Genomic DNA, 25,324 nt, shown 5'->3' on the forward strand with positions numbered 1-25,324 from the left:
TAAGAAATACTGCTAAAGGAGCAATTAAATGTTTCTTAAAGTGAATGAGACCTGAATTGACTCAGTCAGGTAACTACTCTAATGCAGCACATTTTGCAAAGCTGCAAAATTTTCCTCTTTCTTGCCTTTTAAAAGCATTCCGTGTGCTTTAACTAATCCAAAGATTTAATAGCATTTCAGACATTTCATTTAAAAAAATGCAGAAACTGAATATGACAGGTTATTTTGTAAACAGATAAAGTTAATTCAATCTTACTGTAGTTAACGTGGTCCTTCCCTCTCCAGTTTCTCCAACTGTAAAGGAAGTGTACTGAAGGAAAGCAAAAAATTTAATATTGGTAACATCTGATGACTGATTTCATCAATAAAGTGAGGCAGGGTGGAGGGAGAAGAAACCTCGGTGGTGGAAGAATTAAAATCTAAATGGATTTTGAAAAAGTATTCTTAGGGAAGGGAACTACATGTGTCACGCTTTCTATACAAGAGTTAATATAAGGTTGCTTTGTTTCATCAATGTTAGAGCTTTGTTTTAGTGTGAAAGGCTATTTTATTACAGAATGGTTTTTTTTTTTCTATTTTATGTTTAAATGTTTTAAATGTTTAAAAAGAAAACAAAAAACCCCTCATCATATTGCCCACTACAAAAACACATCAGCTCTAGTCAGGAGAGATCACAAGCCTGCCAGCCTACCTGTTGAAAGCAGTTAGAGATGCTGTTATTTTTTTCAAGATGCATTGGTTTCTGTAAGCCTGGTTTTACAGAGGACTGTGTCACTGATTTTGTTGATAGTAACCAATCTAAAAAACATTTAGCAGTTTAAGACTGTATGGCCTTGCATTTACTGTCTTGAAATGAGTATATAATATTTTTAAATAAACAAATAATTAAATGGTGATGTGACTCTGAATTTGACTTTCTGTCCGCTCATGTTATCTGGTGTCCAGGTTAAATATTTCCCATAAATGCTGTTTAAAAACTGAGAAACCTATGACAAAGGCTAGAAAATGCTACTAAATCCTTGAATGGTGCAATATGGGTGTTAGAGACTCGTTTCACTCAAAGCAAAAGGTGCATCTTCCCTAGAATGACTTGCAAAAATAAGCTCCATGACCAGCTGTAATCTGTGACTGGAATGATGTCTCAAATGCAAAGGTTTTAGCGTCAGAAGTGTTCTGTCTACTCAAGGCATTGAGTATTTCCCTATAGTTCAGTACAATTTACTGCAGGACAAATATACTCACCTTAAAGTTTGTGACTTAACTCAAACCCATAGCTCCAAGCTAACTAAGAGATACTTGCTCTCTGTGGAGATGATAAGCTGAAATTCAGATAGATACCAAGCTCTGCTGTATTTGCTTCATTTTCACTTCACGTAACCTTTGGCTTTTTTATGCTAGCTTGAAGCGTTCCTGTTTCTTTTTCTCCCTCTCCCTAGTGTTTATTCGGGTCATCAGTCCATTCTGGTCCCTCCCCTGGAACTGGAGAGCAATGTGTCGCTGTGGCTGTCTGCTGTAAGTCAGTACAAGGTGCGCGTCACGTTCTGCTCCTACTCGGTGATGGAGATGTGCACCAAAGGGCTTGGAATGCAGACTGATACACTCCGGGTGAGTGGACTTAGTTTTTCAGGGTACTGACATACAAATACATGTATCTTTTTAAAAGTATTTCATTTTGGCTTGCAGAAGATGAGCCATAAGTGTTGCTTGGAAAGCCTTTCGTGGTGACTTGCTTTTGGGGAAATGTTGAGGTTGCGGGAGGTCTCAGCTCTGATGTTTCGGGTGGGGAAAAAAAAAAAAGTCTTATGTTTTCAGCTTTACTTATTTGTGCCACATCTGTGCTGCTGGGTATTTCTGAGACTTCAGGCAAAATGCTTAGCAAGCCTATTACCTATTTTTTGTCTGAGACAAAAAGAACAAGTGACTAAACAAAAATCCACACCAAAAAAAAACCAACCCAAAGCCCCATTAAGTCCCCAAATCAAAAAACCTCTCCCCCCAGAAAAAACAAAACAAAAAGCCCCCCAAAACCTGGCAAGTCTCACCTGCTTTCAGATCTCTTGACACCAAAAGTATGGAGTTCTAAAATGGATGTAGTCTTCTTAACAGCAGCAATTACACAGTAATACATCCATTTATTTTTGAGGGAAATCTCTTTAGCTGAAACTTAGTGTCCTTGCAGAGGCGCCTCTGCCTCCGTGGTGGGAGACTTCCCACGTCGGTAGTAGCTAAGCTGCTCAGGGCTTCCCCTGGGAATGTCTGGCAGCTCGTTGGGCGCTAGAAAGCAGCTACATTGTGCTCATTCTCAGCGTAGACAAAAAACCTCTGTCCCTCTGTTCTGCTGGACCTCACTGAAGGGAATCCTGGCCCGCAGCCGGTTGCTGCAGGTTCACATTCACGCTGATGAGAGCTAAGACTGCCTCAACGCTGCGTGTGAGCTGCGCGGCACCCGGAGCAAGCGGGTCTCTTGTGAGCCCAGCCCGGTGACACAGTGACATTTTGTCTGGTTTTTCAGCTCAAAATGAGGAATGGCTGTCTTGCTGCTACGTGATGCAAGCAGTTTGCCTCTTGTGCTTCAAACCCTGCCACAAAGCTGCTTGGCACGATTTTAGCGGGTTGTCCTGGGTGGATGGAGCCAAACTGAGCACAGTCCGCGTCTGTATCGTTTAACCGGTTCATGTCAGTTACTCTAGTGTTTTTAAAGTCCGTCTGTTCCACAAATTGAAACGACTTATTGCTAGAATTGTTGACTCCAAACTTAAAACGTTGTTGTTTTCTTCCCCCGACCGGTCAGATGAAAGGAGTTAACCTGTCCTGCGTGCGAACGTGCATGGTGGTTGCCGAGGAGAGGCCGAGGATTACATTAACACAGTCTTTCTCCAAGTTATTCAAAGACCTGGGCCTCTCTGCTCGCGCGGTGAGCACGACGTTTGGGTGCAGGGTCAACGTAGCAATTTGCTTACAGGTGAGATTAAACTGCTTATTCTTCATTCAGAATCTCTGGAGACTTTATAAGAGATCACATTCAGCTGTATGTCATTTTTTTTCTAATGAACTAGAGCTCCACTGCTTGCTGGCTTCACCGCCAAGTTAAATAGGCCTTGAAGGTGTGGATGATGATAATTTCACTTTTCTTTACAAACTGACCGATTGATTTGCCTTTCTAATACAGAGGGGTCAGTATTAGGAAACTTGTTTCCTTCCTACTGTGCAGCAGCAGTATGAAATGAAATACACAGCTTCCTGTTCATAAACATATTTAATATTTCAAGCAGTGCTGTTTCAGCTTTTGCGTGACTCAGATTTTGTCCGTTTGAAAAACAGCTTATGTATATGTGGAATTAAATGGAAGACAGAGTTCCCCAAATAAGACCCAGCAAAATTGACAAGGTTGACAGTTTTTTTTCTTACTTCACATCTCAAATGAGTATTAGCAACATGCAAATATGTTTATCTCACCTCATGGGAGAGTTGGACTTTTTTTTTCCATTAAAGGTATAAAATTGGAAGCTTTGAGGGGGAGAATATGCCTGTAAAGTACACAGCCCTACTTCACAGGCTGGAGACAGTAACACACTGTGGTCCAGACCCACCTTTGATAGTTCAGTATTCAGTTGACAATAAACTTGTGTGTGTAATTTAACCAGATTAAATCTAACTTTTCTTAATGAGATGTTTCTTCTCTAGTTAGGAGAGAAAAAAGAAAATGTATTGCACAACTTACCTGAAAATCAGACACGAAGTATGGTCTAGGAGATGGCAAAGCACCCTGGGTTGTGGATGATACTCGAGTTAATCAATAAACAGCTCGAGTTTCAGATGCGGCAGCCTGTAGCTTTTTATGTGGGGAATTTCGTAGAAGGCGCATGCATTAAGTGTGTGTGCAATTGTAAGTTTTATTTCCAATTTTATTGGTATGAATTACACATAATAAAAAAATACGATGCTACGAAGATTTCTACTGTGCTTCTGCAAAACTTTTTTTTCTTTTTATTTTTTTTCTGGTGCCCACTAGATGGAGGACTTTTTTTCCTCTCAGAATATGCTTTGATGTTCCAGATTTCCTACGGGAGAGATGTTTTGGGCCATGAGCTTCTGAAATACGTTGCCATTCCTAATTGTTTCTTTAGTTCCTATAGTTTCTTTCACACATATTAAAGAAGAGAAGGTTTTTAACAACCCCTAGATAAATGGCTATAAAGAAATGCAGCCAGAGCCATTTTATGAATCGGTAGGTGGAAAAACAGGAAGGATATAGCTGTGATTAAGATGACTGCACAGGAAGATTTTTTATTAGTTGAATAAAAGATTTCAGTTGCCAAGTGTGAAAGAACAGCTTTCTGAATTGCCTGTCTCCATAAGAATTTTAAAAGCCAGTTTTGGATATTTGCTGTTCAGACTGCACGAAGGGGGAAAAACCAGGTTTTGTACAGAATGTTAAATGGCAATGTGAAAAGTACTCCGAGAAAACTGTGAAGAGTGTAGGGTTGCTGGGCAGTTAAGCTTACCCTCCATTTTATGCCTTTTTCATCTCTTCTCCATCCTTCAGCCGTTTTTAGTGGTTGTGGGGTTTTTTAACCCCTTTCTCCCACCATTCCAAAGTGATATCTGTGTTTGACTTTTACAAACCATTGAATTTAAATGAATACAGATTAATAGCCAAACCGAATGGGTATTTGGTACAAGCTAGCATGCAAATAAATTCATAACATCTGCCAGCCTGACTGTACTGGTTTACTGAGAAGGTGTTTCTGAAGCTGCAAGCAGCCTTTAGATACTTCCAGGTGGAGGAGGGATTTATAAACAAGGCAACAGGTATTAGGGACGATCTGCCTTAAACCGCTTTGTGTTTATTAACCGGGAGTTGCATGTTTCTCGGTGAACCACTTAAAAGTGCCAAGTTCTGAAGTAATCTGAAATGGAAATTTTCCTTTCACTCTAAAACAGTATGAGTTTTGTTTTCTGTCTTACTGTGTGTATCTTATGTTTCCAGTGCCTCTTTGTTTGTATTTTCTTTTTTCCCCTTTCTCTCTGTTTCCCACACTTTGATGGCCTCTGTTACCTCTGTTTGTGGTCCCGCTGTCAGCCAAACAGGCTGGGCAAGCTGGCTGAGCAGGTATAGTGATGCATGTGTGCTTGTGATGTCTGAAAGTCCGTCTGATTCAGCGCTGTCACTCTGTAAGGAACGTGCGCCGTTTGAGAGAGTTGTTATTTGAAACAGACCAAGTGAGATTTTTTTTTCTCCTAAAGAAGTTCAGTTTTGCTCCCAAAGAACACTTGTAGCTGAAGTATGAAACCTCTTTCTCAAACAAGCCAGAAGGGGGGTTATAGCAATGATTAAAATTACTGAATGCTATGTTCCTAAAGATAAAGATCATGCTGTTCATCTGGTGTGGCTGTCGGTGTCACTGAGCCTCAGCAGTGCTACAAAAGCGCGAGGGAATGTCATTACAAAGACATTATTGCTGTTCTCCAGCACCGCAATCTGGAGCCGGTGGCAAAGTGGCCTCAATCTAAGTATTTCTGACATGAGGAACTGTGCTATGGAGGGGAATAGTCACCAAAACTTTGCCTATATTTTTAGCTTAAATATGCATTTCAAAGCAGTTTCTAGTTATTTTGAGATTAAATTCTGCTGGGGGAAAAAAACAAGGGCCCCTGTTCCCCTTTTGGGAAATGGAAAGCCTCTCCCCAGAGCTGGTCAGAAGGTTTCTCCTCTGGCTGCAACAGAGCTCTTCCTCTTCCTAGGCTGTTACTGGCAGGAGCCTTGAAAAGATAAGGGTTAGAGTTACATTTCAGTTGAATGTTGGTGGGTTTTTTTTTTTTTTTATTTAAAAGTTGACCAAACTGTTATAAAGTAGAACAGTTGAGCTTTGGGAAAGGGATTAGGACCACACAGGTTTATGCTTACATGCTTTGCACTTGCTGCGTAGTTTTTGCAGAAGGTGCTTAACCGAACTAAAATTTTAAAAGTTTAAGTTTTGCATTTAAAAATTTTAAAAGCTTAAAGACTTATCGATACGAATACATAGTTCACTTGTGCATTCGTTTACTGATTCCATAAAACATCGAATCTTTACAACAGGCACGCTAGAAAGGGGGGCTATTTTACTATATTTCTGGTAGATTAGGGCAGTACTTTGTCAATAAAAAAGGGAGAGCAATTTGTGAATTCATATGGCTGTGAGAATGAAGGCAGGATTTTCTGGCTTCTGTTGAATTTCTTTCTTCCTGCTTCTTCTTAGGGAACAGCAGGACCAGATCCAACAACAGTCTACGTAGATATGAGAGCACTTCGACATGACAGGTAAGGATTACATTAAAGCATTAACTGTAGAGGAGAAAGTTCAGCCTTGTTGCATTGCATGGGTTTGTTGAAATATTCTTGGCAGCAGGTAATGCCTCATCACCATATGCAAGGAATCCACCCTAGAGCATGACAGCTGCGTGCTGGAAGTGCTCCGGCATCTCCTCTTCCATCACTTGTTCTGCTGTTCCTTTCCAGACCCTCACCTAACTTGCTGTCTGTTCATCCGTCCTGTATAATCTCGACTCGTTAGCTGTTTCTTACCTGACCACACCACTAGCAGAAAGGGACTTTGCCAGCTGGCTGGTTAGTCACAGAACCACAGAAACAGTTAGGGTGGACAAGGTCCTGTGCAGCCTGCTGTAGGTGACCCTGCTTTGGCAGGAGGGTTGGACCAGATGACCCACAGAGGTCCCTTCCAACCCCTACCATTCTGTGATTCTGTGATTATGTGGGCAGGATCTCAGGATGTCCCTCATGGAGCCTCCTGCTCAAAGCAGGACCAGCTTCAAGGCTTCATCGGGTTCCTGAGGGCCAGGACCAGTTCAGTACAGAAAATCTCCAAGAATGGAGAACCTGCTCCTCTCTGGGTGTGTGTGCTGAGACTGATACCCCGCACTGGGCAAGTTTTCCTTACTGGCATTTCCCATCTTGCACATTATGTCCCTGGCCTTTTCTTCTTATGGTGTGCACCTCTGAGAAATCTGGCTCCGTCTTCTCCGTAACAATCCTTTAGGTAGTGGAAAAACCACAGATAGAGTTCCCCTTAGTCTTTTTTTTTTTTTTTTCTTTCTTCTTCAGACCAAACCAACTCAATTCCCTCACCCTCCTAGATCCATCCAATAATTCACTGCGTTGTGAATAACTGAGTGTAACTGGCTGGCATTGCAACAATTGTCAGTGCAGCTCTGGGTAGGATAACACTGGATATACTGGAACACATCTGTTTAACTTCTATTTCAGTTCATAAATCTTTGTACAAATGCATTCTCTTATTTTCTCAGGGTCCGTTTGGTAGAGAGAGGTTCTCCGCACAGTCTGCCGCTTATGGAGTCTGGGAAGGTGAGAGACCAAGAGCAACCCTTCCTGCTCATGACCCTTAACCCAGGTGGTGAGCTGCTGCAACTGGATCTCAGGACAGAATCTGTGCAAGGAGCTTCACTGATCACAGCATATCTAGGAGAGGCACTAGAGAGAGCATAAAATGAACAGCTAGTTAAAATGAAGTCAGGTGTGTAAAGTGAAGCAATAGGGGACGTTGCTACAATGGAATAAATCAGAGGCCTTCACACGGAAGGCATTTTTCAGGTGTGAAACAGACTTCAACTCTGAAGCTGCCAAATAGCTGCTTGGAGTTTAAATGACTGAACACCTCGGCAGGAAGAGATGGTTGATACCTGTGGTGTAGGGGGGAAGAACTGCACAGACTGGTGACTTCTGGGGCTCTGCTTTACTAACTCTTGTTTTGATAACTTCAAGTTCTCTTAACTTCTGTTTTAAACATTTTCTTCTTCCTCAAGATTCTTCCCGGGGTAAAGGTCATCATAGCACACACAGAAACCAAGGGACCTCTGGGAGACTCGCATTTAGGAGAGGTAAAACTTTGATGCCGTTGCACTTGGTTTATCAGCAGTGATTTAATATGTAGAGAAATCATGGCCGATAAGTGCCTGTCTCTTAGTGGGACGGCCGCATAATGTGGCAAGTGAACTCTAAGAGAGCTGTTGACATACTTGTGTCTATGTCTGCGTGGTTTCCTCCCTCCTCCGTCACACTGCTGCATGCCAGCACCGGGTGCTGTCAGCTGTCTGACTGGCAGCTGGTAAGGGCAGTGAGTATCTCAAGTACTCCCATCAGTGGGCAGTAGTAAGGAGGTCATGTACTGTTTGGTTTAATCTTTGTTTTATATACATCTGGATTTGTGTATACTAAGATGCCCAACTAATAGAAGACTGCAGTTTAACAGGTGATCCCTTACGGGTAGCCAAATGCCTACTTCATTTCTCCTCTGCCATCTACAATTACATGTATATAAAACTCCTTTTTCCTGATCATTTTCTGTGAGGCAGAAGTTAATGAATTATTTTAATAAAACTACTCCTACAAAAAAATTGTCAGTGGAACAGATCTTTTAAATCAATAAATGATGCTACCTGGCTCTGGCAAAATAACCTGTGTTCATACATCCCCTTCTGTTTTGCTGTTTTTTTATAACCCCTAGATATGGGTGAGTAGTCCGCACAATGCTACTGGTTACTACACAGTGTATGGAGAAGAAGCACTGCACGCTGATCACTTTACTGCTCGCTTGAGTTTTGGAGACACTCAGACCGTATGGGCTCGGACTGGGTACCTTGGCTTCCTGCGCAGAACAGAACTCACTGATGCTAGCGGAGGTGAGAGAAAACAAACGTACTTGCAGAAGCATGTGTCTGCAGCTCCTTGGGGCAGCCGCGCTAGCGAGGAGTGAGCTGTCCCACAAGTTCATCCTAACGTCCACCAGGGAAAAGTGCTGAACGTAACAGGAACTGTTAGTCTGTACATGTTAGTCGATTGTGGTGACACTGGGTAATCGTGCAAAATGAGAAATTCATAATGCCCTTCTGACAGATTTAGAAATCATGTTCATCCTCCTTTGTTTCTGCTTACATAAAGTAATGTGAGCGCGTTTGTTAAAAGCAGTAGAGCCACTCTACTGACTTTTCCTCTGAACCTCTTTCCTTACAGACAGGATGCTGAATTTTAGTGCTGATCTAGAGAATACAAATAATGTTGTAAAAAAATTCAGCAGTTTCCGGACATGCACAAATGCCAGTGATTGCCCAGCCCTGCAGAAGTTAAAGGTCTAGAGGAGTAACTTCTTCCTAATTTTTCCAGTATAGAAAATAAATTGTTGATTTCATTTTTTTTGGACCTAAGCCAAGATGTTTAAACTTGAGAAATGCAAGCAGATGGCAGAAAAACTGTGCCTTTTTCTATTGAGACAGAATATGGAATAGGTATAACTCTTGATTGTCACACATTTAAAAAAAAAAAAAAATCTCTAAACACCTGAAGAAAAGGTGTTTGAATGCTTATGACTTACTAGCAAATGTACATTGCTAATTGTCTGTGCTTGGATGTAAATGAATGGTGGTCTCCACATGGATAGTGTCAGTGTCCCCTCACTGCTGTCACTGGGTGGTGAACTGCAGGGGGTTCACAGACACCTTCTACATTTCCTGTAATCACTCACGGTACCAGATAGAAAAGCAGTGTTCCCAGTGTTCGGTCTTCATCAGAGATGCGTGGTGTCCTTAGCCCACTGCTCCTGCTGCTGGACAGAAGGGTCCCTTCTTGGCACCAAGGCTCTCCACCCGCTCAGCCCCTTTAGTGCACCGAGCAGTTCCGTGCTGGCCAGCCCCTCCGGGGTCTCCCTCTGGAAGGTGCGTGCTCTCAGGCTGCTGCGGGGAGCTGATGTAACGTAGATTCAGCTCCCTGAGAAAGCTGGTACTGCGTGTCGTCTTCCCCTTCCGAGCTGGCAGAGCACGATAGCAGAACACTCAGCCAAGGTGCTCTAAGCTTTCCTTGTTTTCCTCCTCTCTGATTTTCTAGGGTGGTTAGCTGACCTCCGGGGCACACTGTGCTGCTGATTAGCGCAAGGTTCCGCACAGGGTGCTGTGACGGAATGGTCCTTCTGCCCCTGCTCAAAGTAAAATGGCTCCCTGTCCTTGAGCAAGCTGGTAGTTCACAGAAATTGGCATCTGTGAGCAGACATTCACAAAGAAAGAGAGGTTGCAGGTGTTCAGGCACCAGATTACTACAGCAAGTTTTTGTGCCTGGTAGCTTTCTGAAGAATCATGTATCACAGAGATTTTTACCACTGTGGAACAATGTCAGTTGTCCTTTAGTTTGTCAGCAGTGTATGGCTTGCATGAGACACAGCGCAGCTTCCCAACATCCTTTTCATCTCAGGTCACACGATTGAGCAGAATTATAAAACGGGTGCAAATGAAAAAGCAAAGTTGAACAGAACAGAGTTACAGGATGAACGTGGCAATGTGGAGAGCACGTTCTTCAAGAACGGTCTAAGAGAGCTTTGCTTATTTAACCTAGTAAAGCTAAGGCTGAAGAGGGGATGGTGTTGTTCCGGCTGCAGGGAACTGAAGAAGCTGAGAAGAGTATTTCTGGCATGAGGACAAGTGGGTATAGGCTGGTTTTAAAAAGGAAAAAAAAAAAGGTAAATTTGGAAATTGGAAAAATGTTCCTGTTGGTCAGAGGAGGGACGTTCTCTGGTAAGAACAGGGGACAAAAAGATGCTTGAACGATGGATTTTGATTGGTTTATGAACGGAGATTATATTACGTGAGAGAAGGGGCAGAACAGGATGACCCAGGAATTGTTTTTAGTCTGGTTTCATTTGCTTGGAATCAATAGGCGAAACTGCTGAACGACCTCTTAATTCTCTGCTCTCCAAAAGGTAGAGCTTGATGTGTCTTAGAGACTCCTTCTCCTAGGAGGCATCAGGAATAAGCACGTACAAATGACCACATTTGTTCTGTCGATCTGGCGATTTTTTAAATGTCTGTGCTGTATTGCAGAGAGGCACGATGCCCTGTATGTGGTAGGCTCCTTGGATGAAACGCTGGAGCTCAGAGGAATGAGGTACCACCCCATCGATATAGAGACCTCTGTAATAAGAGCACATAAGAGCATTGCAGAATGGTAAGAGCCTCAGTACTACTTTTCTGTACCCTTTTATTTCTTCTAAAGCAGCAGAAGTCAAGCTTTGTGGAACAGCACCCTAAACTGAGAGCTTGCAGTAGAGGGAACTCGTCAAAGCTTTGCGTAGAAATTACCGCAGTGGGAGTAATTGAAATATTTCAGTTAGCCACCTCTGTATCAGAGTTTGGTCTTCGTAGTCTGAAGGAGAGGGAGGGCAGGGCATGAACGGAGCAGCAGAGCACTTGCAAGTTGTGCTGCCGACTTCCCTGGCTGTGTCGGAAAGTGCGCGCTCGGATGTGGTAAACACATCTCCAGGATTTCTTGAATGGTGTCTGCTAACCTCTATTGCTCTCGTTTGGTCCTCAGGGATGATGCATGCCAGGGGCTGTAGGTCCTCTTCTGTCTCCCAGCGGTAGTGTTTACTTGTAGTCTTTGGGAGGTTCTGTCTTTGCTGTAATAATCTGTGAAGGTTTACACAAGTACATTAATAGCGAGTATGCGCACACGGAATGTGAAATCTTAGAGTCCCGTTTCAATACATAAGTGCAAAGGACTCTGAAATACGTGATTGTGTACACGGAAAAGACCTACTTACATTTTGTACGTGGACAATTAAAAAACAAGCAGCAGTGAATACCCCAAGTAGTTACAGCTTTAAAACCTCTTGATTTACAAATATTTTCACATTACTATTATATCACTTGTTCTCATTTATTCTGTGGTTCAAGTACTTAAAAAATTTATTTCCAGTGAGTCTTTCTTTGATAACAAGCTTCCTTGGACTATGTGGGTTTTTTTCTCACCGTTAATGTTTGTGTCATGCCGACAGCGCTGTGTTTACATGGACCAACTTGCTGGTGGTGGTTGTGGAGCTGGAAGGCTCGGAACAAGAAGCGTTGGACCTGGTCGCACTGGTAACAAACGTGGTTCTGGAAGAGCATTATCTCATCGTCGGTGTTGTCGTCATTGTGGACCCCGGTGTTATTCCTATCAATTCCCGTGGTGAGAAACAACGAATGCACTTGAGAGACGGATTTTTGGCTGACCAGTTGGATCCTATTTACGTTGCCTACAACATGTGAAAAGAGAAAATCACATCAAGGCTAAAGCACCAAAATCAAGGGACTTTCCAAATAATAACATTGGAATCCATTTTCTGCGTTTTTAAAAGCTGTTGAAGACCTTAGGAAAATGGAGATACTAATCTTCACGGACCTTCATCTCTCAGATTGCATTTGCTTTCATAAACCCATTGTAACAGTTACAGCTGTCTTAGGATGGAGAGTTTACTGGAATTCCTGAAGGAAACGTGTTAGAACTATCATGAACCAATGGTTTTTTTACAATAATTATGAATGTCAGTACTTGATGCACTGCATAAAAGGACATAAAGTGGGGTGGGGAGAGAACACCAGCTGTGAGGAGGACTCTTGGAAGTAATACTGAAAGTCGTGAGTAACCGTTCGGAGTTCAGCCTCCGTGTGATTGTTTGCAATATATTGGCGGTATCTGGGTTGGGACGTAACTTTCAAGATTGCACACATCTCTGCCATATTCTCTACTGTACTGAAAGGAATTTTGCACATATTTGAGATTTGAAAATGCAGCCTTTTTATTTTAAATCACTGACTCATCCCTATTCAGAAGAAACAAATTCATTCCAGTCCCGGATTCAGTGTAACAACAATTATGCTGCTGTTCAGCTTTTTTGTACCAAGCAAAAACAAATACTGCAACTGTAACAAGGTTACTTATTGTGCCATGCTGGACTCTGTAATGCTATAAACTTTATAATAAAATATAAATTAATATCCAGTTTTAACTACTTGATGCAGGAGCCTTCACTGCTCCTGCTGTCATAACTTCATGTTAAAGTTGCTTGTTTTCCTACCATTAGCTGTTAATTACTGCCCTGCATAACGCCAAGTATTTGAAAATTCATTCCAAAGCCAATAGTCTCTGAATGATTCGTAGAAATGTTTACAAAGCATGGTCTTGCAATATGTTTTCCCTGAATATCCTGTGCTAAAACTTCCGATAGTGATTTCTTTTTATTTCCCCACCGTGGAAAAGATACTCAGTGTTAGTTAGCTTGATCTGCTGTGGTACAAACTTCTTTTTTTTTTTTAGAGTTGTGTTTAGACAGACTTTTTTGTTCAAGCTGAAATACCCAGTTCGTTGAGTCACGCTTGACGAATTAAGGTTTTGAAGTTTCTGCCTGATCTAATACTGCAGTGAACCTACTTCAGAGAGAGAATGTGAAATGATTCAAATACTTCATGTGTTTGAAGCTAAGCACGAGACTAGCAAATAACTATTTTTATAGGGTTGTTAAAGACTTTGAGCTACATAAATTTTTTTTTGATAATGCACAAGTTTGGCAAAAGAGCCAGGTTTTTCTGCAAGGCAATTCTGCCTGGATCAGTGCCTAAGAAAGGTGGACATCAGTCTCCTGATATGAGGATATCAAATTGACTCTAGGGTCAAATAAACTAGAAAATCTTCAACAAAAAGCTTTCATATATAGTAGTTCTTCGCCCTCATGGTGTTTTACTGTGGTGTATTATACAGCTGCATACTCTGACTGTAATTATGTACAGAACTTGTGTAACTTATTGTTTAAGTACAGCAACCTCTAGCAGCGGACTTTGGGACGCTCCTCCTAACACAACAGCTGGCAAAAGGAAAGAACTACCTAACCCCAATTTTAATGTTGTAGTTTTTTAGCAAATAAAGCATTGTAAGATTTTTTTTTTGTATTGAGATATGACAGTGAGACAAGTTGCCTTGTAAAGTAAATCTAAAAAAGCACATTAAACATTTCAAAACAGCTCTTGCAAATCTGACTTGCGTGCTGAAACTTGCGCTGTTCAGTCAAAAAGTACTTTGTCTACAGTACAGTTTTTACCCCTGTTTTGGACAGTTTTAACGCTTGGAGAGCTTTTTCTGCAACATTTAATTACAACTGCTTCACAGTTAAAGCAACCGCACATCCCCACAGCTTGGCTGTCCCTGAACTCCATGTTTCCAGTGCCCAAACTGAAGGGCTCCCCGGGGTCGGGCTCGCCTCCCTGCCCTGGCCCGAGTGCGGCTGCTCCCCCCGACCCCCGCCGCACGCGGCCTTCTCTGGCCCTGGGGCTGAGGCGCACGGCCGGGGAGCTCAGCACCGCTCCCCTCGGCACGGCGCTGCTCCTTTCCCTCAGCAAGGCCGGACAAAATGGCGGCCGCAGGCCCGCACCGCGCTGCCCGCCATGTTGCCGGCGGGGCCGAGGCGGAGCGGCCGCACGGGTACGAGCAGAGTGGGAAGGCCTTGGCGCAGAAGGCCGGGCTGGTCCTCCACACCCGCCTGCGCACCGGGGAGCGGCCCTATGGCGGGAAGAACTTCGCTCCTCTGCCCACCTCGTGTCGCACCGGCACCTCGAGTCAGGCGAGAGGAACTTCAGGTGCTCTGCCTGCGGGAGGGCCTCCAAGCAGGCGGCGTCCCTCAAGCAGCACCTGAGGACCCACGAGGCACGAGCCTTCTCCAGGTCCTCCTACCTGCAGCTTCACATGAGAACGCACGGTGGAGGGCAGCCGTACCACTGGTTTGCAACCAGACGTACGCCAAGATTTCCACCTTTGGAAAAACGTTTGTGTAAAGCACCAGCAGGACGAAGAGAGGCCCGGCGCTAGGCCCGGGCCGATCACCACCAGGGCAAAAGCGCTGGCTGAGCAGAAAACGCAGGAGCAGAAACAGCAGCGTGGCGATGGCGGCCTCGAGGAACGTCAGCAGGCTGGCCCAAAGCAGCAGCAGCAGGCGGAAAGGCTGTAGAAGTCACCAAAAGAACCGTGCCTGGCCCCCCGCAGCATGGCTCGCGGGGGGCAGAATGGCTGGTTTAGCTTCTATCAAAAGAAAATGACGTGCTGCGCCAGTGTCACTCCAGAACTTGCTTCCAAGTGGAATTCTTTCCCTGACACAGGGTTCAATGTGAACGCTTCTCTGGGGCGCAGCAAACGTGTAAAAGTCTGCTGAGGGTCCCCGCAGTCGGCGCGGCGCGCAGAACGCTCTGTGGTTACGGTGGGATCTATCTGTGGGCCCCAGTGGTTTTCGTTTTGTGCCAGCAGCGTTTTCTAACACAGACTTCCAGGGCTCGTGACCGAAGTGCCTGCTTTTACCCAGATTGAAAGAGGGCTGCGGCATTGTATGAGGAAATAAATTAAGCTGTAGTCTCTTAAACGAAGGCAAAGTTCTTGTTCGAAGAGGCGAGAGAGGTGGGGCGCCTACGGGAAACAGAATTGTACCGACAGCGCGTTTAGGGAACGAGCAGGAATTTATCTCGCAAGACACGATTGGTTTTTAAAAGCACTGTATGTAGCAAGAAGATGGCATCTTTGTCCCTCCTCTGTTTTTTCTCGCTGTTCATTGCAACAAGGCGTTGTACGTAGTGCCCCGATGATGCCGTGTATGAAGTGCGTCTGAAGCACGGCAGGTTTCACTGCCGAGGCCACCCAGCTCCTCCTCCTCAAAACTAACGAAGGCAGGTGTCAGACACCCGGAATTCAGCTGAATCAGCTTGACACTTGGAATACCAGCTTGCGGTAAAGGCACAAGAATGATTTTTACTTTTTTCCTGCCTGATCCTCTGGCAATGTAAAATGCAGTAACAAGGGAGTTGTAAGCCCCGTCTCCGGAATTAGCAGATTGCTGTGGCCAGTTCGCTGGCCAGTCGCCACGCGGAGGGAAGGGGGCAAGATGCCACGGAAGGGTTGCTGTCGCGGTGGAATGTTTCAGGTTTATTCTGGGGTGTGAGAACGGACTCCAGTGAGTACTAAATAACTTTGTAAGCATGAGTAAAACTGCCTTTATTGCAGCAGTGTTCTTTATGAGCCAGCACTTTGTACTGACTTTTATAAGCTGTATGTTACTCTAGCAACAGTGCTTTACACCTTTGTTTATCGCTTGTTGTTACCCAGGAATTTATTATCGCAGAAAAAAGGAAGCAATGAGTTCATCTTAAGTGCACATTCAGTACCAAGTGCATTTTCTGTACCAAGTCCCTGGGTTTTTTAACGCTGTTTCCCTGCCATTGTGTGAAAACACATATTATGCACTTTAAAGATCTTTTCAGATAGGCTTCTGGTTTCTATAGTATATTCACAACTCTGTTTTAAGGCCAAAAAAGGCATTTCCCAAAAGCTTGCACATTTAAAGTATTGCAGTGTGTCAGGCCAGAAATCACGTTAGTAGAAGACAGAGCAGGATTACATCTAAGAACTGATGTGTAGCTAACAAAACTGCGTTGGAGAATTCTCTTAACTTCTTGCACTTCAGGATTTACTCGATGCTGGGTACGCTAACATAGAACTCTTACTGTTGAACGGATGTTTATATTCAGCTGCTTAATAGAATTTAAATATTTATGCAGTCAGATATTTGAATTGAGATGTTTCTAAGCCAGAGTTTCTTGTCATGAGAAGTTCTAATGTGTGTTTCTTCTACAGTCTTCAGATTTTGTTTTGTGACCAGTTGTGTTGTTTAGGAGGAACTAGACACACTGCGTTTTATTTCCACTTCAATTATGCCCATGCCATATAACCAGGGTTCTATCTTTTTTGTATTTCAATACATGTTATTAAAATAATGTACACCGCTGTCTTTTCCTCCAGTCACGTGTTTTGGTTTTATGTTTGTTTTTTTAAAATGCTATTCTCACCTAAACATAAAAGTTTTCTTATGGAAGTGAAAAACATATGCTAATTTTCTGGCATTACTTAAAACTCAGCTTGCTTGCAAAAGTAACTGCAAAATAACCATTAGTCTTTATTTCTGGCATTTTTCTCTGCAAAACATGGACGACAGTGCCACGGTGGCTGTGTTTATACTTGTAACACAGCATGCCTAGATGCAGAATCAAAATTTCAGTTGCAACAAGATATAAAAGTGGCCTTTTAAAGATCAGTTTGACATTGCTTAATAGTTTTGGAGGTGGTTTATTTTGTTTAAAAAGCTTCCCATTTTGCTTTTCTAGTTTCCTGCTCTGTCAGCTGCTTTCCCCCTGCAATCGGAAGTCCACACTGTTTGGGATGCAGGATGAGCTCAGACTTTGTACGGTAGCATCCAGTGTCGAGAATATTTCAGAATGGAAAAACTGAAAATATGCTGTAGTGCCCTGACTGTTGCAGTACAGTAAGTAAGGCCAGGGGAATCCGTTAGGTGTAATATCTGATAGGGGGAACAAACTCAGTCCATGGATCACTCACAGAAATGAAAATTAAATGTGTTTTTCAGCTTAAGGTACAGAGGGAGCAGGAGTGTGCTTCCGTGTCGCTGAACTGCCAGGGTGGAGGAGCACCTCTCAGTGCCGTCACAGCTTGCAGCGCGGAGTTCGGAACGCGTGGGAGATGCGGTCCGGCAGCGCAGTGCTTTGTTTATGCAGTTGCTTTACTCCATCCAGCAAGGTCAGGAATGTTCCTTCTCTGGGGTCTGTAAAAGTCCGCATTTGATTTGTGGATCATTGGTGGGAAAAGCGTTTTTTGTTTTTAAGACAAAATCTTTCTCTTGCTGTCGGCACATGAACTCTCCCATTGAATGATTCAGCCTGAATGCACGTCCTTGAACAGTTAACAAGACAGAGATTGTTTTTTTCAGATGTGCTAACAGCAATAATCATCACTCCCAGCAAGATTAGATCCTATGTGGAAGAACGTTTCTATCTTTGTCTTTTTTTTTTACAGGCTTTGCCTAGAATTATCTGGGGGGCGAGTATAAGTGCAGACTCCCAGAGCAAAAGGTAATGGCAGTGTTTTACATGATGAAAATGCAGTTCAGCAGAGGTACAGCACAGCATGTATGCACTAAATCCACCCCAATCTGCCACTTTTCTAGTGTGTGAAGTTAATTTGAGTCTGTTAAACGTTTTGGGCTCCTCCTGTTGTTGTACTTTCTTCTCTTTGTTTCACTTTTAGTACTGTTAAAAGTAGTGCTTGTCTTGACAGGGCATTTAATGTAAATAATTGGTCTGTTGGTGCCCTTCCTGGTGAGAAATTCACTTGCGTCCTCTTCTATAGGGAGTCAAAAGCATAACTGACAACGGTGTCCAAGCGTTAGGCAGGTGTCGCTGGTATAATGCTGCTGTTCCATCCTCGGGGAGCCTCGCAGGGCCCTGGGGGTCCCACGGCGCAGGCCCCAGAGCTCCGTGTTACCACAGTAGCCTTTCTGCAAGTCGTCACGCGCCAGTCTGCGCTAATGACAAAAATGGGGATTTTCTGAGCTCTGCTGGGATCGATGCTGTGTCAGGTCAATGTAACCAGTGCCAGTGAGGTGCTGCAAGAGCACGCACGCCTTGGGTATCCAGCAGGCCGTTGGCTGGGATGGGGGCATAACTAAAAACTCAATGATGTTATTAGGCTATCACCTTCCCTTCCTGAAGAGTGAAAACGAGTGGTGTCAGGACTGGCACTTTTCAGTATCTAGGCTGTCGTTGCTGGGAGGTTAGCGAGTTGCTTAAACCCTTTGAGCCTCCCTCAGAGCGGGCTGCCTTGCACGGCTCCAACAGCTGCTCCTTGGTCAGCCCCAAGGCTCGAGTGGTTTTCTTTCCTCCGCAGAAAGCCTCGCCGTGCTTCTGAGCCCCTCACAGCACTGCTCAAACCCCTTGTCGGCGTGGCAGCATCCTAGGCTGGACCCGGGGGGCTCGCGTGGTCCGTGGGGCCCAGGGTGTTGGCAGAGGTGCTGTGGGTGCCGGTGCATGCGAGGGAGCAGCGCGCAGGAGGGATTGGCAGTGGTGAGGTGTCGGCGGCGTTGCCCAACGTGCGTTGCTTGCCTCCCCCAGCACGCCAGCACACAGCTGTCCCCACAGCCGTGCTCTCAGCCGAGGCACCGCCTGTGCCGGAGCGGCGGGACACAGCGGGAGCAGAGCTGCACTGCCGACCGGGTGCTGCCGAGGCCCGTGATCGTGCAGTCCCTGTTTCAGGAATTTCACTTCGGGAAAGCTGCGCTTTCCTTGCTGGCCAGGGAGGAGCGGCCAGGGCTTCGTAGCCTGAGCACCGCATGCCGCACCGCTGGCGCTCAGGGCGCTCGCCTCAAAGGGAGACATGCTCTCTGCCTCCCTGACAAGAGGCACCAGCTCCTGTGGCAGGTGAAGCCTCTCTGAATCCCCAGCAGTGGCGTTGCTAAGTCAGGATCAGCCTTATGGGCAGAAACACGTGCGCAGTCACACTGTGTCACTCCCTGCTCTCGTCGCTCGCCAAGGGGCCGGACAGCCTGCTCTGCGTCTCGCCGGCTTTGCCAGCGTTCACGCCGCGTGTTACACCTCCGGCGCTTTGCTGCGGCAGTGCTGTGCAGAGCGGCTGGAAAGGCTCCGTCTCGGGGAAGGGTTCCTCACCCGTGCAAGCGCTGCTGGTGCGGTGAGGCAGAAGGCAGGTGGCACTTGGAGACCCGCCAGCCAGCCTCACATGCAAGCCCTTGTGCTGAAGCATCAGACCCCTCTGCTGAACTCGGGTTCAGGCTCAAGAGAGGGTCATGAGAGTCCCGTCTACCCTGCCTAACCTCGGGGACGCTCTGGGGCAGGCAATGTCCCCATTTGTTGTCCTCACATGCTGCCTCAGGTCTGTGCACGCGGTGAAAGCAGCTGAACCGAGAACTGATGAGGCTGTTAAAAATGTGGTGGAAGTAACTTGGATGCTAAACAAGTTCTCTACAAACGAGCACTGCCCTGGGATGGCAAACGGCTTTTTTGATTCTAGATGGAGTACAAGATGTTGTCTTTTCTGTAGGCATGTCTCTGCCCGAGTGTCCCCTTTCACAGCTTGGGGGGAGGCGGTTGAGAATAGCGAGATGGTCCCTGTCTGAAGACGTCTCATTTTGCACGTGAAATCGTTATAAAATGGGGGATGAGGTAAAAACGACGACAACAACATCTGGGGGCGTCTTTGTCGTGAATTTGTCACTATAGGTGTTGCTAGCCGTGAATGCCTAACTCACCGGTGTCGCTGAGCTGGGTGGCGAGTGCAGACTGAAACAGACGGGAGCAGAGGCTTCGGGGAGGTTGTCCTAGGTTTGGTTTGGGCTTTGCCAAGACTCACCGGTGCAAGCCCCTGACGGACACGTGCTGAGCAGCAGCAGTCCCGCAGAGGTGCCTCGTGCTCCTTCGGCCTCACAGGTACGTCTGCCCGTTCGGCCAGCCGTGCGGAGCGTGGTGGTGGTGACAGCCGTGAGCTGTTTGGCCAGCCACAGCGATGCCAGGGGGGAGGTGAAGGCCCGATGCCCAGCAAGCAACCCGGGGGCGCGAGCCATGGCAGTGCTTCCGGCTGCGTCCTCCAGCCTTCCCCTCTGACAGCGCAGGGCAGCCGGGGAGGTGCAGAAGGACACGTTTCTCACCAGAGACTGATCGCGGCCTGGAGACCAAACCAACATTTTATTCTCGCCGTTTCCACGCGCTCCGGAGGCTGCACCTGGTCTGCGTTAAAGCACTGTGGTCTTACTGGGCAGATCCCCCCTTCCCTGCTGCCTGAGCCTGGAGACCTTGCCCATGCACGTCCCCGGCCCAGCAGCTGTCCCCAGCCCAGGAGCCTCTTACGCTTTCGCTTGCACTTCTGCAGGCTGCTAAAAGCAGGAGGATTCGTCGACAAGAGAAAAGCCCGGGCTGTTAGATGGTTATGCTTTGCCTTTCAAGCCAGGGGTGTCTCGATTTGCCAAGGAATGCGTGGGCTCTGCTGAGCCCCTGTGACGGGACAGGAGCTGCGCTGCCTGGGTTAGTACCATGCACAGGGCGCTCGGAGCCCGCAGGAATCAACGGGAGCCTTTCCGTTTAGGCCAGTGGGCTCAGAGCCGGGCTTCTGTAACCAGCCCTTCTGCATCACCTCCTACTTCAGCCCTTGAATTTCCCTTTTACCCTTTGCAAGCAAGCTTGTATCGCAGCCTCTGCCTGCCTCCAGCCCCGTGCCCGTCCCTTGCATACAGCAGCAGGGAAGGAGCGTGAGGCAAGGCGTTCGCACACCGCATCGAGCCAGGCGGGCACTGAGCCTGAGTCGTGTGGGTGTTTCTTGTTCACAAAGCCACAGAACTTAATTAGCTGCTTAAGTCTAGCACAAGCTTAACTCCAAGGAGCCCCTAATTGCACCCAGTCTTTTTCCCGGAGGAGCGATGCTGCTCTGCGTCCCTCCGGCGTGAGCAGGAGGTGCTCACCTGCTTCCCACCAGCTCACTCATGCTCAAAGAACTCATGGCAAGCAGCGGTGACCATGGCGATGAAGGCTACAAACTCCTGGAAGTCGCACTCTGCATCCCCATCGCTGTCCAGTGCCTCCATGACTTTGTCCACGGTCTCCTGGTCTTTGATCTCCTGAAGGGACAGAAACAGGCAGCCAAAGCTGGGGAGGATCGGTGCGAGGCCCAGATGGTAACACGTCCCCGCTTCTCCAGCGCTCGCATGCCTGAATCTCTGTTCAGAGGCAGCCCGAATAGCTCGTGGCTGTTTCCCATCTCTGTTGGGGCACTGCCCTGCGCCTGCAGCAGCATCTGCGCAACAGCAGCCCTCCTGAAGGGGGAATCGCAGCCACGGCTGTGCCTCTGGGAAGGGACATCCCGAGCCCTTTGGAGCAAGGATGTCCTGCCTTCCCGGGGAAGGAAATTTCCCTGGTATCCGACCCAAACCCCAGCCCCCAGCGCAGGCTGTTGCCCTTGTCCTGCCACCCACTGCTCCTGAAGAGCTGGAGCAAAGTGTTTAATGCACTGCTGGGTGAAGAAACCCCTTCCCCTGCGCTTGCTTCCCGTGGGAGACGGAGTTAGTGGAGCCGGGCAGCTGCTCTGCGGGGCTCCCTGAGCCCAGCCAGGCGTGCTGCGCGGAAGGCAATACTTACGCCAAGGAAATGGGTCAGCTCGTTGTTAATGAGCTCCTTCAGTTCCGATTTCTTCAGCTTGTGCTTGTCTCCCTCCTTCCCTGAGTACTGGTGGAAGGCATCAATGATGGCGATCATGGCCTTCTCCAGCTCGGACATGATCGCAGCGTGGCCCTGAGGTCAGAGGGAGCGAATGGTGCGTTAGCCTGGGCAAGCTCCAGCGATGCCTTTTGCTTCCCCCCCTCCACACATCAGCAACGCCGGGCCCTGCGCTCAAAACGTCCTGCTGAGAAGCACCGCGAGCAGCTCTCGCTTCTGGGAGGAAGATCCCGAGAGACCTCCGTGAGCTCTCGAGGAGAGGGGAGCAGCAACGTGAGGAGTGCCCAGTACGGGGCTGGGACATCCCCTGGGACTGATGTGAGTTTGGCACCTTGGGTCTCTGAGTGTGCAGAGCGTAGGATAGAAGATGAGGAGAGGCTGCAAAGCTCTGGTGGCTTCCAGCAAGGGGCTCTTGCGTTTTCCCTGCGTGCCGACCTGGCTAGCAGGCGGCTTGTTGTCAGTTCACGTCGTCTTTGGCTCCTGCTGCTTAACCCGTGGCGTTGTTCTCCTTGCTTGGGAGAGGGTCAGGCAGGGGGGCTCATTTCTGTGTATGGAGCTGCAGAAAGGTTTTGCTGGCCCCTCTCGGCTCTGCCTTTCTTGCCTGCAGGCCTGTCTCCAGCTGAGCAGCCAGGGGAACCCGAGCAGGACCCAGTTTTGGTGAGTGTCAGCAGGACAAAACAAGCACAGCTCCTCTACCCTCCCTCCTCCCACGCTTGATCTGGAGACCCTCTCGAGCATGTTAATCATTGGGATTGCAGCGTTTCCTTCAGATTTCGCAAACAGACAAACCAAAGAGACTCTGATGGAAAAGGGAGAGATGCAAAGCTGCCTTCCCAAGAGCTGCTGAATGCACTGACTCTGGGAGTGGGGGGGGGAGGCACCTTGTTTTCTGGCAGTCGGTTAGTTCATACCCCACAGATAAATGTCTCCTGCCCTGCCTCCTGGCTCCTGTCTCACCACCACAAGGCCCGATGCTCAAGGCACTCGGCGTCCCGACTGCCGGAGTGTTTCCAGCCAGGTAGGAAACACTCCTGAAGCCCTGCATGCACGTTCGTGCAGCTCCCCGACGGCCTTCGCTGCGGTGGCAGAGCTCAGAGCTGTGGCGATGCCCCCCGTGCCACCCCCCCCGGCACCCCAATCCCCACTCACCTCCCTGCTGTTGGCGGGGCTGCGGCACGGCAACTCAACGGCCGGGACCCCCGAGTGCTTGCAGGCTTCTTATGCCCGGGGCGGAGAGCCTCGGCGCCCGCGGTGCCAATGGCGGCTGGAGGCGGGGGCGTGCGGGGCCGCACTGCGCAGGGACGCACACAGGGACGCGTTGACTCGCCGCCAGCCCGCAGCTGCGGGCGTGGGAGCCGGTGCGGAGAAAGCCGCCGTTGTGAGGAAGAAAAGAACGGGGCAGTCAGCGGGAGAGGCGGCCTGGCGGCACGGCTCGTGCTGCCGCTCTCGGCCGCAGCGAAGGCAGTGAATCGTGACCCAGCGCTGGGCTGGGGGCCCCGACGCTGGGCTGGCTGTCCCGACGCTGGGCTGGCTGCTATGGAAGCCATCCAAACTCGATGAAGGACATCGTTTTAACTTCGTAGCAACTAACCCCGGCAGTCTGGGGGACAGTAGGGCCCTTTGCGGGGAAATTGCGGTGGCATCGGGCTGCAGGGGGTTGAAGGACAGAGCTGGCGGCAGCAGCGGCTGCTCCCTGATGCCTGCGAGGGGGACAGTGCCGGGTTCTGGGGCGTGCCTGGCTGTACCCTCATGAAAAGCCTCATCAAGGGGCTTTGGGTTATAAAGGTGCTCTCACGAGGCTGTCACCCGGCCAGTAACTGCGGCACCACCTTTTTGTCTGCGGGGACAGCGGGGACCTCCTGCCTGCGTGTACCTGTTGTCCACGTCACGGCCACGTGGGTGGCGTTGCTCAGAAGCCCTCTGCCAGCCCCACGGGCGTTAAATTCACTTTGATTTAAACCCACCAGCTGTAAGTTTCCCTTTCCACCAGAGAATCCCTCGCAGGCACAGACCCGAGGGAGGTGATGCTTTGTGGGGACCAGGGGGCCACCTGGCAGGGAAGGGGGCTCTGGAGGGGACCCCTTTTGCCCAGACTGCTCCTGGTGGCACAGGACAAGCGGGTGGTTGATAAGCACAGAGAACATGCTGAAGAAAGCAGGTTTTCACTGCATTTCGTTGCCTAGCCACGCTTTTTCTCAAAAATGAGATGGGATGAGCCAAAGTTGAAGCTGTCTGCTATTACTGATGTGGCATGTTTCCATTTATGCCTTGTTCCCTGCAGCACAGGATCAATAATGGCTTTGTGTCTTAGGCCTTTGTTGAATTTCAGACTCTGTGCAGCTCGGAACAGGTCACCACTGTTACCAAGAAGACGGTTCAGCAATACCCGTGACAGAGAGCCCAGCCATGTCATTTTATTACCACGGTCCGCTCCTGTGGAGAAATGTGAGGAGTATAAGAACCTTACACATGTGCTTGTGGGGTAGGATGAAGATCTGGATGCCTTCAAAAATGTCCCTTTGCAGAGACGAGACTGGGTTGCTGGACACAGTCCCTGGTGGATCCTGTGTTCCCCAAAGCTGCCATTGGTGTGATCGCTGCGACAACACCTACTGCGTTAACAGTTTTTCGCATACTGATGTGTGGAAGAAACCCGTCCACATTAATGATTTCCTGACATCAGCTCTTGAAAGCTTTTGTAGCAGCTTCAAACACAGGTCTGGGAAAAATTAATTTCCCTAGTGTTAAGGTTGAGTATTGTCCTGGTTTCGGCTGGGATAGAGTTAATTTTCCTCTCAGTAGCTGTTGTGTTTTGGATTTAGTACCAGAAGAATGTTGATAACACTGATGTTTTTAGTTATTGCTGTGAAATCAAGGACTTTTTCCAGTTTTTCATATTCAGCTGATCAGCAGGAGCTGGGAGGGAGCACGGCCAGACAGGTAGCCAAGCTGGCCAACGGAAATATTCCATACCATAGATGTCATGCTCAGTCTATAAATGGGGGTTGGCCGGGGGCAGGGAGCTATTGGTTCTTCTCTTTTCCATGACTTCCAATCCTCTCTTGTCTGGGAGTTCGAACCTCTCTGGGACTTCGTTTTCTTTCATAAGTTTTGTGAAATTTGCAAAATTCATGAGTTCGGCATTCCGCTTTCACTGCTCAGGGGCTGACTGCGAATCATTCGCTGGGTGTTGAGAAAATTGTGTTGTATATAGTTTGGTTTGAGTATTCATTATTATCATTATCATTAGTATTAGTATTTCCTTTGTTGTCTTATCGAACTGTCTTTGTCTCAGCCCACGAGTTTCCCCTTTTGTCCGTTTCTCCTCCCCACCACCCTGGGGGGGAAGGGGAGGGGTGAGCGAGTGGCTGTCCGGTGCTTATTTGCCAGTTACGGGGTTAAA

General features: G+C 47.5%; 2 protein-coding genes across 4 annotated transcripts in view; one reads left to right on the forward strand and one right to left on the reverse strand.

The window, feature by feature from the left end:
* Positions 1 to 13,838, forward strand: part of DIP2A (disco interacting protein 2 homolog A) — a 123,968-nt gene extending 110,130 nt beyond the window's left edge. For 2 of the 3 annotated variants that reach the window (XM_075430667.1, XM_075430669.1), the window contains 9 exons: positions 1,437 to 1,605; positions 2,792 to 2,962; positions 5,084 to 5,113; positions 6,243 to 6,304; positions 7,309 to 7,366; positions 7,825 to 7,899; positions 8,526 to 8,700; positions 10,885 to 11,008; positions 11,838 to 13,838. In XM_075430667.1, coding sequence (XP_075286782.1) covers positions 1,437 to 1,605; positions 2,792 to 2,962; positions 5,084 to 5,113; positions 6,243 to 6,304; positions 7,309 to 7,366; positions 7,825 to 7,899; positions 8,526 to 8,700; positions 10,885 to 11,008; positions 11,838 to 12,090 — 1,117 coding nt within the window. In that variant the 3' untranslated portion in view covers positions 12,091 to 13,838. The remainder of the gene's footprint in view (positions 1 to 1,436; positions 1,606 to 2,791; positions 2,963 to 5,083; positions 5,114 to 6,242; positions 6,305 to 7,308; positions 7,367 to 7,824; positions 7,900 to 8,525; positions 8,701 to 10,884; positions 11,009 to 11,837) is intronic. The other variant, XM_075430668.1, reaches the window with a different exon arrangement.
* Positions 13,839 to 20,381: 6,543 nt separating this feature from the next.
* S100B (S100 calcium binding protein B) lies at positions 20,382 to 23,380 on the reverse strand. Its single transcript, XM_075430854.1, has 3 exons — positions 23,071 to 23,380; positions 21,844 to 21,996; positions 20,382 to 21,326 (listed from the first exon to the last, which is right to left on the reverse strand). Exons 2-3 carry the CDS (start codon positions 21,979 to 21,981, stop codon positions 21,186 to 21,188), a joined length of 279 nt encoding a protein of 92 aa, XP_075286969.1. The 5' UTR covers positions 21,982 to 21,996; positions 23,071 to 23,380; the 3' UTR covers positions 20,382 to 21,185.
* Positions 23,381 to 25,324: the final 1,944 nt, after the last annotated feature.

Source organism: Opisthocomus hoazin, chromosome 9 (genome assembly GCF_030867145.1).
Source record: "Opisthocomus hoazin isolate bOpiHoa1 chromosome 9, bOpiHoa1.hap1, whole genome shotgun sequence".
NCBI lineage: Eukaryota > Metazoa > Chordata > Aves > Opisthocomiformes > Opisthocomidae > Opisthocomus > Opisthocomus hoazin.

Excerpts from the sequence above, each read along its gene's own strand:
- S100B (XM_075430854.1), bottom strand. The coding sequence starts at position 21,981 with ATGTCCGAGCTGGAGAAGGCCATGATCGCCATCATTGATGCCTTCCAC. Across the intron at positions 21,327-21,843 it reads AGCTGACCCATTTCCTTGGC|GAGATCAAAGACCAGGAGAC; the intron begins GTAAGTATTGCC and ends CTGTCCCTTCAG.